The sequence below is a fragment of the Molothrus aeneus genome, chromosome 13, assembly GCF_037042795.1.
Source record: "Molothrus aeneus isolate 106 chromosome 13, BPBGC_Maene_1.0, whole genome shotgun sequence".
NCBI classification, from domain to species: domain Eukaryota; kingdom Metazoa; phylum Chordata; class Aves; order Passeriformes; family Icteridae; genus Molothrus; species Molothrus aeneus.
This window is the reverse complement of record NC_089658.1, coordinates 10,541,135-10,556,826: the sequence shown is the minus strand read 5'-3', so window position 1 is coordinate 10,556,826 and position 15,692 is coordinate 10,541,135. Positions and strand designations below refer to the sequence as shown.

Genomic DNA, 15,692 nt, shown 5'->3' with positions numbered 1-15,692 from the left:
AACTCCTTAAAGGTGAGTACTGGAATGTTAAGAGAGACAAATCTGTTCCCAAACCAGTCAAGAGATCCATGGATAAGTGCTCATTAAGTGCTGGCAGCTGCCTAATTACCTCTTTCCATATGTCAAAGCATTCCAGACTGTTGATATTTGACCTGTTTAGCCCTACCCAACTCTAAATTATGGCCATACAGCTTGTATGTGAGCATGTTCTGCCTGACATCTTTTCTGTCAGGGTACACTGTGTTGTAAGAGCAGATTCCTCCACAGTGTAGCAAGAAATATCAGTGGTACTTTCCCCCACCAGTCATACCTCTGTGAAAAACAGAAGTAGGAACATGGTATATGAAAAACACTACAAAGTTTTTTTGCATTGTACAAGAGTTTAAGATGTTACCAGTTTTACAGAGGAAAAAAATTCCATGTGTATTTTGTATTTGTCCAGACATTTCATACTTACAGATTAACAGAAGGGCAACACACTGAGAATGCAAAAAACTTTATTAGCATAAAAAGTACATATTCAGGAATCAAAACTGAAATTCCTCCACAGCATCAGGCATGTTTGATACATATTTCTGTATCTGCTACAGCTGAAGGAAGTCTGGGTTGTAACATGTCAGAAGCTTAAGGTTGGGGGGGAGTTATTGTTGGGTTTTTATTTTGTGCCTCTTTTTAAGTTATGTAAACAACTCAGAGTGAAACCTGTACAAGCAGAATATTAGCTATCATTTGTACACCTAAAAGTTAAATAAAACCCAATTTCAGCAATACAAAAAGCAATATAAAAAAGTACTCAAGTGCATGACATGCATCAGAAGAAAATATAGAAGAACATGGCAAGTAAGTGAACCTGTCTTAAAAGTTAGATCATACTGAAAATTCTCAGTAAATATCTGTATGGCTAGATATGAAAAACATGATAAAATTACTTGGTTCCCTAAGAGATGTATACAGTTGCATCTATTTCAACTTCACTAGACATGAATATATTAGAAAGTTGAAATGGTTAAAAGGAATAAGAAAAGTTTACTCAAGTTTCACATTTCAAGCTGCCTATTTGATAAGGTAACTAGACAGAGGTAGATATCCAGTATTAGTGGCCAAGCTATTCTAAAAAGACCTTTTAGCTATCCTGTCAAGCTTTTACATTCAAAGCCAACAAGAAAAGGCTTCACAGATGAAGGATGTCTTTCAAAAAGGCAGCCAGAAAACCTGTATTGCTGATGGAAGTAGTTTCAATCATCCTACTGAAAGTGAAGGGTATTTAAGAATAAAACATTACGCAGACCATGATGAGGACACCACTTACCAAGCACTAGAGCTCATGCAGTCATTTTAACAAGAGTGACAGTGATTTGCTCATTTCCTATGCCTATTTTAGAAGCTGAACCATTGCTAGCTATGGGCTCTTTCCTAGTCAAAGTAGGACTGCAGGGTGCCACGGCGGCGGATGTCGCACGTCCAGCAGTGGAAGCCGCCTCCCAGAGAATTGGCGTGGCGAATGTTCACTTTGATTGTAGAAATGCCTGGAAGAAACATACAAGGCACGCTTTAAAATTGGATTCCCAACTTCACATGGCAAGCTCTGATCAGAACATTAGATGATACTCTGTCAGATCACATGGCTAGATGTAGATGTGGAAGGTATTTGCTACTAGTTTGTTAGGAATTTGTTTTCCCAGATTCTAGGCAGAGAACAAACTAGGAACACATCTGGCTTGTCTGTTCTGGTGATACCCTCAGGATTACACAGGGCCTGGAGCACAGCCAGTGTCTGAGATGTTATAATGTGCCAGTACTAAAAAGATAAATTTAGGTTTTGCAGTATGTGAAGAATTAGCTGAAATTCTGCTATAATATATGATCAGAACACATTTTCATAAACATGTGTAAGCATTTGTGATTCAGACACTGAATGTGCTCCTTTAAGTCCCTCTCAAGAAAAGAAGTATTCAAGGTAGATAGCTCTGACTCCCTTTTCTCTGAAAGGGAAAAGAGGCTCTCACTACCCAGGTGAAGCTTCCTACCTGTTCTTTTCAGCTCTGATGGATGTTTCAGCTGTGGCTCAGCTAATTCAAAGTCCCAACAGAAGGATCAGACAACTTCTCTGCTACAGAGTTTGCCTTTTTTGCTTCTCAGCACTTTCAGGAGCTCAGGAGCAGCTCAGTAGAATCTACCTCCTGGGTCAGCAATACTTTTGCTCCCAGTAGACCCATCTCAGTCCTTCAAACTTTCTGACTACCAGAGCAGTCAGAACTTTGAACTGTCAGAATATTTAGAACTTACATAGACTGTGAAGTTCAAGGGTGAAAGATAAGTCATGATTTAGCATTAATAGCCTCATTCTTTAAGTACTTTCAAGTATTTTTAAATCCTCAACTCTTTGCTCATGCGATAAAACAACCTAAGACTGAGCAGCTGTGCATAATAAGACTTCCATATTTATGTTCAAATACACTTCTCCTGTCACAGCATATCTGAAGGAATTCCATGGTATCATGAAGTTACATCTCACAGGACTGAGATTCTCCATAAATGAGCAGAAATACTTGGGTTAAGTAATCTTAATTTGACGTTTTAAAGTACAATGGCTTTGCAACTAGAAAAATCTGAAAGAATTTTGGCAATGATGGATTCCCAGCTCTATATCATTCAGCAATGCACTCAACCTCTGCAAGACAGATGTTGACCTCAAACTGGACAGTTTACATTTAAAAAGCTCATTCAAAGAAAATCCTAGCAATAACTTAATTGCTACTCATACCTTTATGTGCTGCAAGCCATAGGGGGCAAAAGAAGACCACATTTCTACGACTGGAGTATTCAGGAGAAAAATCACTGAATTATTCTTACTTGCTAATCCAGCTGTTTGAATACTTTTTCCAGTGCTGTCTGCTTTGAGTGAAACCTCCATTTGCCCTGGCTGGTAGCACAATAATTTTCTTGTAAGTGTATGTAGAAGTGTGTTAGGACATACCCAGCTTTTCAAACATCTTCTGAATCGATGTCTCATTGGCATCCACCATCACACGTTTCTCATCCAGCATTAGGACATTCATGGAGAGCCACTTAGAAGACATCCACAGAGGGTGATCTAAAACAGGAGAATAAACCTTGTACTGTACCAGTGTTACTCCTTATTAATACCCTTAAGAGTACTCTTGGAATCCTTGGGAAAGGAAGGGTGACTGTACCATCTGGGATGAGTGGCACTGGGGGTTGAATCACAGTCCAGCCAGCTTTCTTGAAGAGCTCAATCTGGAAGAGCAATTTAAATATATTCTCAAGAGAGTTCTTAGAGTATCACATTATGTCCTCCAAGCTATGCCAGATTTTCCCAGAATAATCCAATATGCAGGACATCCCCTGCCCTCAGTTCACTATTCTGGCCCTCCTTCAGGCTTCATCTACAAACCCAGCTTTCATACAAGCATTTTTCAAAAGTCTTTTTAGATTTTGCATGCCAATAGCATTTATTTCTATTGGTTTTTTATATGCTAGATATGTTAAAGACAAAAGGTAGCATTTATAGTTTGGAGCTTGTAAAGTAAATGTATTGGTAACAACTGAAACATATTCAACTATCTTGGTTTTGTGTATTTCTTCCCATATGATTATAAAAGCCATTATAAAAGCCATGAGTTACACTGATGTTTCTAAAAACAAGCCCATCAGAAATAACACAAAATTACCTTTCCTTCACACTTTATAAGAAAATAATTATGCAGTTCATTTAATAAAGAAAAGAGTGTAAGGGCATCCCAAGGAATAATTTGTGTCTCTAAGCTTTACACAATTAAGTTAAAATTAAGAGGAGGATAATTTGGCGAAGGAAAACACTTTTCATCTTCACTGTCAGAATAGCTGGAAGAGTATTGGCGAGTGCTCCAGCGTTACCACGAGGTGGAGCCCCAATCCCGAACCCTCAATAACCAGCCCGGCCTGCCAGGATTTTAAAGAAAATCTCCCTTTCATCAGCACCATTCAAGAAAAAACTCCTTTCATCGGCACCATTCACACACACACCCCCACCACTCCCCGTCACCCAGAACGGCCAAACCAGTTTTTGTGAAAGCAAGCTGCATTTATCTTTTCTATGGACACAGACAGCAGTTTTCCCTGAAAAAAGTCCCAGAACATGGGTTTAAGACAAGGAGACCAAGAAGAACATCCTGTTCCAAGTAACACTATGAAAAACTGTGGAAGGGAAAAGGGGAGGAAAAAATAAGATTGTTTTAAAAATGATATTCTCAGAATGGATGCTGAAGGAGGCAGTAATGCAATCAGCCCGTTGGCATTGAAAGCACTTGCTGGAAGAGGCCAATGCTGCTTTCAGGAGCTCTGCGCATGGCTCCAGAGTGGGCAGCACCCAGCTCTGTGCCTGACTCAGGGTCAGCTCAGCCATTCCCCGGTGCTTGTACAGCTTCTGAACCATGGGGATCCTCACAAAAACTCTCAAGCACTGCAGGGCAGTGACACAACTGTAACAGAGTTAATTTCTGATCTCATTGTGCTGCTCAGCAATATTAGCTTTTTCTCAGTGTAGTAGCAGGTTTTACCTTTTTCAGAAGGTATTCAGAGATGAATGCCTGAGCAATTACCAGCTTTCTGCCATTGGTTCGATTAACACCAAAGAGAGGCTTCCAAAATAGGACTAAAAAGGGAGATTTCTCATCTGAGCAGCAGAAGCCCTTCAATTTCTCTTAGGATACAATAAAAATATTTAAGCAGTGGAAGGGTTCCGAGAAGTAGTATATCCCAAGTGCTTGCTTTGATACATCATTAAAAATTAGATTACTTCCATCATATTTCACCATGGACCTGGGAAGCAGCACACAGTGGAATGTGTGGAACAGTAATTACCCAGCAGGGAATGAACTCAGCTGAGTGGTTTTTAGACACAAAGCACTTACCCCCTTTGTACACTCACCTGATGGCAGGGACGGTCTGGGTTAGAGAGCACAAGACCAGGCCCAATGATATTAAAAGTGGCATCAATGTGCATAGGGTTGGGATCCTTAAAGGATATAATATGCACTCTGTAGTCTGGTGCAAGGTGTCTCCTCATCCATTCAATACCCATGTAGTTTGTAACCTGAAAAGCAGGACAAATTAAGCTTTACTAGGCTATAATATAAACTGCATCCAAGTTTACTTTATCCAAGGTTTTATTTCTTTAAATATCTAAAGCAAATTTAATAGAGAATTTTGTGCCTTCAGCTAACCCCTTACCTGGAAGGCAGTCCTATCCTGTATGTCAAACATTCTATGAAGAGCAATTTCTTTTGCCAACTCTCTTATTTTAATGCTGCTCAGGAATTTTAAAAGACAAAGCACCAGTCTCTAAGACAGATACCAAAACTGTTGAAAGAAAGCTTTGTTTACCTGGCTCCTTTGTACAAAGATATCTCTTCCAGCTCTAATGAAGTCAGCAGCATCAAAGCATGGCTCAAATTCAGTAGTTACAAATTTTCCCTGAGCAGCCAGTTTATGCCTGTCTTCAACAGAGTGGATTGGATAATTCTAGTTGTCGAGAAAAGAACAATAACTTTAGGTTGGAGATGTTAAAAGAAAGTTCTCAAATAATTTGCTAGTGGGGAATAATTTGAAATTAGGAAAATGTGTTAATATTGATAGCTAGTGTGTTCCTTGGAGGTGGTTTTGGTTACTTCTTATTAGAATAGAAAAGAAAATCTAAATGTGGACATAAAAGTGAAAGGCTTTAAGCACATTCAAGAATAGGTCATGAGATAAGAGACAAGAGTTATATCAAGAAATTAATTGCTCTTCAGAACCAGATCAAAAGTACTCATTACCATTGGAGTTTAATACCAGTCCCACAAATCACTGCACACTGACAAAAATACTGGACTGGAATCTATTTCCTAATAGATGTGGACTCCTTACTTTTCCACATTTTGGAATGGAGAAGAACTTTAAGCTAGAAGATGGATCTTTATTATTACAAATAATTTTAAAATTAAACAAGGCAATTTAGAACAAGTGAGATCTAAAAATCCAGCACAAATTAAAAATACCACATAAATAATTACAGGCTCTAGAAGTTTTCTAATACTGAAGGTGACTCTAAGGTAATTTTATTTAACAAAGTCTCCTTTGTATCACTGATGACACTGTTCCTAGAAAGTTGCAATCATTTCACAGCTAGTTCACTGCATTTATTGTAAATGCTGTCACCAAGGTCCTGATGCATTTGGGAGCGTATAGGAAACTACCAAAATTGTCCAAGTCAAAATTATTAGGAAAAAAATTAAGAAACCATTCACTAAAATATTTGGAAGGTAAATACAGTTTAGATCCTTCACTATTTATTTTATGTAACTTTCAAAATACCAATCATCATGCAAAATAAGGATTATCAGTTGGGTTTTTTACTGTAACAAAATATATACTACTTTCCACTTTCCCAATGCAGCCAAGACATATGGACATTCTCAGGGAATCTTTATTCTTAAAAGTAATCTCTGTGATGTTTTTCTAGCATTCCTTCCTCTTTAGTAATGCTCAGTTACAGCCAGTAACCAAAACAATTCAAAGCTGAGGAATTTAATAGACACAACTTCCTGTTCCTTGTTCTCTAACTGCACTCCCTGAGTTTCAGCTGGAAAGGCTGCAGCATGTTTGCATACACTAGGAAAAAAGCCTCCAGAGTTGTTTTGTGCCATTCCCCCTCACAATTTTGTGAATCCTAAATATCAGGTTGAAACTACCAACAAAATTCTGTATAACGAGATCTGAAGTTCTGAAGGAAATTTAGGCCAGTACCTGATCATAGAGTTCATCTGCCATGGTGGGTTTTGGGGCAGTTGTCCACTTAGCACCACTGTTGAAATAATCTTTGATTAGTCGTCTGTAGGCCCTGTACTCAAAGAACCGAGCACGCCAAGCCATAGGTGCTTCAATAATTTCATTTCCCACCACTAACAGGATGTCTCTTGGCATGGCACCATACATACCTGAAAGGAAAGTGGCCATTAATGAGACAATTCTCAGCTCTTTCTGCTCGGGCAGTTTTCTCTTTCTTTTTACCATTATTTCTATCCAAAATAATGGCAAAAATAATTCTAAGCAATGTGAGGAATCCAGCACATAATGCCAGGTCCTTACATTCTTCAGTAATTTTTCAAAGTAATATTTTTCATTCAAAATACATGGAACTTTTGCTATAAAGCCCCACTCATAACAGATTCACAGCTAGATTAAAGCCATCCACCATCAAGCCTCCACTTCATAATTTGGCTAATGAAAATTAACTGGACCAAGGCTTATGCATTACCCAGATGACTTTAAAAAGTGATGATGGGCAGCAAATTTTCCAAGTGAACAGCATTTCTTCATATACTATCCTTTTAAAAAGTAATAGCACAGAAGAGGAATTTGATGGAATACAGCACTAGTGCAGAAAGCAGTCCCATTCGATTTTTTTCTTAACATTATCTGTTCCTCAATTAATTTGAATTCTATTAGAAAAAATTGAAAATATATTTTACATGAAAGAAGCCTGAGGACTAGACTTGATGCAAAGCTTGGTGAGCCAGTGTGCTCTCACTGCAGATAACCATACATGGGGTAATGTCTGCAGGTAAAGGGACATTCACATTTCCTTGACACTAGTGAGGATCTTCCAGGTAAAGTGTTGCCTCCAACTGTTTTGTCTTCCATAGTTTAAGATGGATCCAACAAAGAGCTATCAAGAGGGTCAGAGGGGCTTTGAGCACTGGACTTTCATGGAGGGGACAAAGCAGAAACATTCTACAGCCACTTTGAGGGCCATGACAGATTAGCACTTCTTGGCAGTGGCAGTGACAACATAGAGAGGGAACCTGGCAAGAGGTGCTGGTGTGGAAAGTTCAGACTGGGTGTCAGGCAAAGGTCTTCCATCAGGAAATTCACCCAGCACTGAAACCAATCACCAAATCAGGTGGCAGAACCTCCATCCCTGGAGATCTTCCAAGTCTTAGCTACAGAAAACAGTCACTGACCTCACTTAATGCTGGTGATAATCCTGCTCCTAGCTGGAAGGCAGACTAGATAACATCCAAAATGTCTCAGATGAGAGCTAAACAGAAAAAACCTTCAATAATGGAAAAACATTTACCTGTAGACTCAAAATCAGGTGTTTTATACTTCACAGACCAGTCAATTGGATCAGGCCTCTTGACAATAACACCTTCTCCCTTCAAAATATTGCACATCTCTTCAATTTCAGCAATAGCTTTTTTTAAATGGTCTTTGGGGAAACCCTGGCCTCCAAATTTCTGGTAAAATCCCCAATATTTTTCATATGTGTTTGCCTAGAACAAAAGGACATGAAGTGACAAAGAATAAGCACCAGTTATTTTGGAGTAAAACAGATGCATAAGATGCAATTCTTAAAGTTTAAAGTTTCTTATTCTTATTCTTGATCCTAATATGTTGGAGTGTGCATTTTATCTGTTCCTGCAATATTTTGACTACATTACACTTCAGTAAGTATTGAGTGGCTAGTGTTGCCAAGTGACCATTTGGTCCCTATTACAGAACACTTTTGCAAACACACCAAATATGGCAAACACTCTCTATTTAATAAGGCTATCAGACATGTTTTTAAATTAAAACAACCTTGAGCTCATCTGCAAAATGCACACATCTGTAGTCACCTTCTTACAACCTCACTTCAGTAATGTCACAATGGTGACATCAGAAATTCTAAAGCCATCCCAAGTACAGGTAACATGACTTGTTTGGCAGAAGGAGCCATACTCCACGTGCAGCAGCAGTCCAGAAAAGGCAAAATATCCTAAATTCACCTGCCAGGATTGGATTAAAGCACGTTCAACATTTACAGACCTAAATCCTCTGCTGAAATGCTGTAATAGCCTTCTTAAATAAAAAACAAATTCAAAATAATGTCCCAGTTCTCATGGGTAAGTAAAACCAGACATATAATCTAAACAAATGATGCTGCTTCAGTTTGATGTGTCTGATGTTCCTCTGTCATGTCAGAGTTAGCTGAGATGCAAGTGCATATGGGGCCCTTCTGGAATGACAGCAAGCTGGAGGGACAGCAAGGGGACACAGAAGAACCTGCCCTTCCAAATAAGAGGTTGTCTCCTAACACTGCAGTCCTGACCACCTCCTAGAATACAACATTCCCCCAAAATCAGAGTGATGATGTTCCTTTGTGCTAGCACTGCCCCTGAGCAGGCAAGGCCATCCATCTGAAGGCATCCCTGACCCCCTTTAACAATCCAGGCTGTTCCCTCTGCTGTTTCTGGAGATTTGCCTCATGCTACAGAGGTAAGGGAGAAGAAAGAAAATTCAGCCTTAACATTTACACAGAGAGCCTCAGCATGGCCATCCTGCTCCTCCAGTACTGAAGCTTCTTCCCATCCTTCCTGAGGGAATTTGTTCTTTTTCTGTGAGTGAGGTCTTGGGTAATTTGAGCACCTCAAGCTTGCCAGCTGGTCAGAAGTCACATGCAGATCACATGAAGTGCTCAGCATTCCTATGGAGACATGTTCTGCTAATGAGATAAATTCTTCCTGTGGATTGAAGCTGGTTATTTTCAGAGCCAGCCATGGTGTATGTGAATATCATCAATCCCTAAGAAGTGCAGCTCCTCTCTGCTTTTTTTCAGACCTGAGGAACCACACTTGTGTTGCACTAATGGGATGGTGTAATCTTAAAGTTACAACAGAGTAAAGGTTAGCACTGTAACACTACTCATATTCCCTGCCTTCCAAATAACTGGGAAAAGGGTAAATGGCTGGGACATGTATTTCATAGCAAATTAGGGTTGACATTTCAGGCCCCTTTGGTCACAGACATACAAGTCAGTTCAGAATGTTCAAAAAGGACCATGGATGGGACACAGAAAAGACAACACTTAAAATAAACTATTTCTTTTCAGAAACAATATTTCAGGAAAGATTGTTCTTAAGAAACAGCATTATTGCTCCCTATATGTTTACTGTTTAAAGTATGTTTACTTTAAACATTTGTCATGGAAAATAATTAACATTGTAAAGATGTACCATTAACCTGGTAAAGACAGTTAATAAATTTAGGCTACTAAAACTTAAATTCAGATCAAAATTCTTTTTGCCTTTTTCAGTAGTTAACACATGTACATAATCTCATCTTCTTATTCAAGATATAAGGATCTGTGTTAATAATATTCCCCACCCAAAATGCATTATTATTCACAAAATGTACTGAAAAGCATTGCAGAATACAAAGCTATAAACTTCAACTGCTTAACTCAACTGCTTCAGAATACATCTCAATTTTGGGATTTTTCATTGTAGTGCTGATTCAAACAGGACATCTTCCTAATTAATGTTAAGGTTTTTCAAGTTTTCAAATATTGTATTTACCTCTACATAGCCTGTTTCAAGCTCTGAAAAGGATATACAATAAAGTGTCAGCTCATTAATATTCATCAGAGATGCAGGGCTCCTTATTCAATTCCTTCCTTCCTCCTTCTTATGCCAAACACATCACAGCAAAAACACTTGAGTATACCAAACCCTTGTCTCAAAGTAGAAAAGAGTGCTGAATGCAGCCATACTTCCTGCATTTAAATATTTAGCAAATAAACACACATACAATCTTAAAACACAATCTCAACACAAGTATTTACCAAACTGCTATAATTTGAGACACATTTTTTGGAGTGTCTCAGGTCCAAAGCTTTGAATTTTCCTTATAAGTGTAGAATTCATCAGTTTTAAACTGCATTTTTCATAAATAGTGCCCCTCATGCACTGGGCAGACAGCACATGATACCCATCAGCTCTGGTTTTGCTGCTCACAGGGGCAGGAACAGGACACACCTCACCTCTTGGCCACATGGAGAGTTAAACAATCATGTATCTATTAATTAATAATAATAGTAATAATGTTGAGGTAGGACTGGAATACTGCTTGGATTATTCAGCAACACCCTCCCAGTGTTACTGTTGCAGTTTCTATAGCAATATTTAAGACAAAAGCAGAGAAAATTCGAGGGAACTACATCTCAAACTGGCTCTGTTCCCATTATGTGTTGCGGACTTGGCAATTGACATAAAGCAAATTTAAATCATGCTTTAACTCTAAGTCTAGGTATTTGAATTGCAGAGGTAATCCTATCCTTTGACATTCCTCATGGCTTTTGATATCACAAGAAAATGAAGTTCTGACCTATTGTGAGTAGTTATGGCTTAATAGCAGTAAAACCTGTATAGCATGTGGCACTTCAGCAATTTAGACACACTTGAAATATTTTTTCTGGTGCTAAAGCAAGCCCCTGACCACTGCTTAGAAACTGAATTTTGCCTCATTTAATATCACAATGTAAAATGTTAGATATTTTTTTCCTTACTCTTTCTGTACATTCATTTTGTCAGTCCTACATAAATGCACATACACACACTTGTATATTAGAAATGCTAACCCTCATTCATGTCCTTCTCTGAAGCTGTTAGGATATCTTTGGAATCTCTGAAAAACATAACACAGATTCTGAAATATATATTTATATTAGATATAGGGCTAAGGGAAGAGAAATCTTCTATACAAGTAGATCTCAAACTTTCCGTAAACAACCATTTGCAGCACTTTAAACTTATTTTCAGTATCTTTGTTTGCCATTCTTTCAATGTCAGATAAAAATTCTTTTTTTTTTTTTTTAACTGAGTCAACTTTGTCAGGCTATCCTTTAAATTTTTACTAAGGTCTCTTGGGTAGAAACCATGTGCCAGCTCATTTTGCTGTGATAGCCATGGATTACATGCTGCCCTGCAGGTAGTGCTGTACTGTAACAATGAGAGATTCAAGAACATGCTCACAAATGCAGGTAATACACGCACTCAGCAATTTTAAAGTCCAGGTGAAGAACACAAAAATCTGGAGCAAGCCCATTATTTGAGTATTACTCTTTTAAATACAAGATTCCAGAGAACAAAGAATCATGGATTTATGTCAGTTGCTGATGCAGTTTTTGGCACAGAAAAACTGTGAAAGAACAGTGGACTACCTATTTCCACAAATTATTTACTGTAGCACACAGGAGTTTCAGTAAACCACTTAAGAGCTGTCTGACACAAGAGTCCTGTTGGTCTACGGCTACAGAGCTCAGTCTTGCTCAGACTATTAAGTAGAAAACAACACTTTTTTTTCAAATTGTAACCCTACTTAGCTTCAAGCCAAATTAAAGTTTCATCAGTCCAATCATCTCAAAAGTTTGTGTGTGTACTTTGGTAAAATCAGGGCTATATTACATATATTAGAGGTTGTCTCTGCTTGTGACTTCTGTTAAAACAGCTAATTCAGTTGAAAGTCTGAAGAAAAAAGCACATCCCTCACTAATATGGCTATGCTGTAACGTTTCACAAATGTACCTTGAAAGAAGAATTCCCAAGAGTAAGCACCGCACCTTATGCATTGTAAAGCTTAAGTAAATTTTAGATATGAATTCTACATTTTCTAGTTAAGGTTAGTTTTTGTTGTTTACCTTAACCTCCACAGAAAAAGGTGGGACACAAGCATTTTCAGCCCTTCCCACGATGACCTCTTCCAGTGGGTCCCATTCATTGTATGAGCAAACAAGACAGTCCTTGGGCACAGGGCTGGCAGCCTTGTCATCGGCAGCACAGGTGTTCTGCGAGGCCGCTGCTGCCTGGGTGCTCTGGAAAGTTCGCTGCACCCATCCTGTAAAGGCTCCTCGAAGCTTAAAATAAAAATAAGAACGAAAATTATGCTTCCCTTACAAAAGACTAAAAGCTATGGCTCAACCCACAAAAGCCTTAACGCTATAATCCCAAAGCAATGTACATCATTTGAAGTGTTAACAGAAACACGTCTTGTTACAGCAATTCTAATTTATTTACAGCCTCGCAGATGCTTAAAGGAAATTCTGCCTTTAGGTACACTCAGTTTAGAAGGGTAAGGAGATCGGAACACGGCATTGGCAGACTGGAGCGGGAGGATGCTGGGTGAGCCTCAGCCTCCCGTCCCGTCCCGGCTCCGAGCGCCCGGCGAAGGGAGCGGCGGGACCCGCCCCGGGAGCATCCCCGGCCCCGGGAGCATCCCCGGCCCCGGGAGCATCCCCGGCCCCGGGAGCATCCCCGGCCCCGGGAGCATCCCCGGCCCCGGGAGCATCCCCGGCCCCGGATCCGCGCGGCACCAACCCTGGAGCCGATGTAATGCGCTGCCTCGGCCCCCCGGCTGCCCCCGCGCAGGCACCGCACTCGCAGCATCGCCGCCAGCCCGACACGACGGGACGGGACCGGCCGGCCCCGCTTTATGCGCGCCCTGCCCGGCACTGCCCGGCCCGGCCCGCCCCGCCCGGGGGCAGCGCCCGCCCGGGGCCGGGCGGGGCCGGCTCGGCTGCGCCACTCCCGGCTCGGCTGCGCCGCTCCCGGCTCGGCTCCCCCGGCTCCCCCGCTCCCGGCTCGGCTCCCCCGGCTCCCCCGCTCCCGGCACGGCTGCCCCGGCTCTGCCCGGCAGGACTCCCCCGCTCCCGACCCGGAGCTGACCGACGGCTTCTTCCAACACACCTGGATTTCTTTTCCACGCAGGGCTCTTCAGCAGCAGCCTGGCTTGGCGAAAGTCACGTTTTAAAATGTTTCTCTAAAATGCGTACTGAAGTGCATCGTATGGTTACTTTGAGTCATCAAGCACGCATATTCTTCATTAAGCCTGTAGTGGACAAATTCAATTTTACCAAAAATTCCAATATTTCATACGTTAAGAATTCAGATCCTTAGACTACAACCTGAAGAGTTTGTGATTCACCTAAAAAATATTTGAATTCTTTAATTACTGAAGGGGTGTTTCAAGATTATCCCAAACAATTTCAAATTCTGGCTTCTCAAAATCCATATTGTGATATGATGAAAAGCCATCCTAAAATTAAAACCTAGACTGCTTAGCTCCTAGTAGACCATGAATAGGTTTCCCTGAAAAAGCTCTCCATGGTAAAGTCAACAAACTTATCTTCAAAAATACCTCTATCTCAACAGAAACAGTCTACAGCAAGAAATATGTTTGCAACCAGCTCTACTCATATTCAGTATATTCCACTTAGCCTATTCTGCATTTTCTCTACTTTGCACATAAGTTCACTTTAAATAATTTCACTTTGCCATGTAAAAAGCAGACATAGCAAAAATCAATCTTATCCAAATTATTCTGTTTAAAGTTGTAAAAAATCCGTATCTTTCTTCCAACATGATTTTTGGTTCTGCCTTTATCATCCATGCAGTGCCTTGCTCAATACTCTTCCAGCCTATGCTCTGCTCTCCAGGGCTCCTACCCTGGGGCTTGAACAGACACAATATTTAACATTATTTCTACATGCACAATTGCAGGTAGTGCTGGTGAACTCAGCACACATTTCTATAGCAGGAAAAGGTAAACATCACTACTGGTTACATGCATTAAAACATAAGCTGTGGTCTTAGAATACAGCAAATCAGCCACAGTTTTAACATGCCTTAGATACACAAGTAACTGTGTTTTATTCTGCTAGGTAATTATTCATTCAGCAGTTTGTCTTTTTGGCACAGGTAAACACTACAGCTTCCCAGGACAAATAACACAATACGAGTTCTCCATGAACTTACACAGTTCTCAGAGAAAAGTTAATTATTTTAATTGGCATAATACCAAGTATGCATTACCCTGTTTCATACAATTGCAGAATTTTCCCATAACTCATTCAGCTTGTTAGGACTCATTTGTAACATAATTACATCAAACACTATTCTCGTACCAAAAAGTACACCAGGATTATTTTTTCAACTTTCAAAAAGAAATTTTCTTGATATTTTTTAATTCCTAGTTACCATTTTTTGTCATCTAATTTTTAAAAAAATTAAAAAACAATACAAAAACTCCCATGAAGTTTATGCTAGTTCTGCTCAAATTCTTGCTTTTTGATTCAGTTGATTTTGCTAAGGTCACTCTACTCACATTGACCTAAAAAAAATTAATGATTGGCTTGTGGCTAAATCCAAAGGTCTTGCTTCCTTTTCTGTCCTTTTCAACTTATCAGCTAGTTTTGGACCTTTGAATCACTCTTTATCAACTCAGTTTACATAGTTTTTCTGACTCTGCACAGCACTTCTTTCCCCACTTACTACATAGGTCTGATGCTTTATAGAGTCCTCACCATCAGTGTAACAAGTTTTTGCTGAATGCTCTAACATTTTTAAATTTTTTTCTGGGTTGCATTTGTTCTGCTCAGAATTATTTTTGGTGGAAACATTCTTTCCCCTATCTCATAGGTCTCTCTTCCTTTTTTAGGGGTAGCTCCTCACGGGCACAAGCCAATCTTCACCTAAGTAAAATCAAAGCAGATTTTTTTTTTCCTTTTCCTAGCTGGCACATTTGCAGTCTGGCCATGAAGCCTTGACTCATGGTAAATAGCATTTCCCTCCCTTTCTGACCCCCAGACTGCCCTAACCATCCACAGTGCACTCTAGAGCTATCACTACACTTCTGTCCTCACTTGACCATCTTCTGGATCACTGGGAAAAAAACCCCTCATTTGTCTCCTTAAGCAGTTACTTATTGTTTGTTTGCTTACATCTTTTTATTCCTTAACATCAAATACAGGCATCATCAGTTTGCATTTGTGGTGTGCAAAAGTGTCATTCCTTACAGTTCCCTCTGGCATTAAAACCAGAGTCCTCTTGCTTTTT

The 15,692-nt window shown here is 39.8% G+C and overlaps 1 protein-coding gene across 1 annotated transcript; it reads right to left on the bottom strand.

The window, feature by feature from the left end:
* Window positions 1-480: 480 nt before the first annotated feature.
* Window positions 481-13,273, bottom strand: GATM (glycine amidinotransferase). The gene is made up of 9 exons (XM_066558675.1): window positions 13,176-13,273; window positions 12,500-12,715; window positions 8,120-8,315; window positions 6,787-6,977; window positions 5,386-5,523; window positions 4,931-5,095; window positions 3,195-3,258; window positions 2,978-3,094; window positions 481-1,526 (listed from the first exon to the last, which is right to left on the bottom strand). Exons 1-9 carry the CDS (start codon window positions 13,242-13,244, stop codon window positions 1,414-1,416), a joined length of 1,269 nt encoding a protein of 422 aa, XP_066414772.1. The 5' UTR covers window positions 13,245-13,273; the 3' UTR covers window positions 481-1,413.
* Window positions 13,274-15,692: the final 2,419 nt, after the last annotated feature.

Excerpts from the sequence above, each read along its gene's own strand:
- GATM (XM_066558675.1), bottom strand. The coding sequence starts at position 13,244 with ATGCTGCGAGTGCGGTGCCTGCGCGGGGGCAGCCGGGGGGCCGAGGCA. Across the intron at positions 6,978-8,119 it reads ACCTGATTTTGAGTCTACAG|GTATGTATGGTGCCATGCCA; the intron begins GTAAATGTTTTT and ends CTTTCCTTTCAG. Across the intron at positions 5,524-6,786 it reads CAGATGAACTCTATGATCAG|AATTATCCAATCCACTCTGT; the intron begins GTACTGGCCTAA and ends CTCGACAACTAG.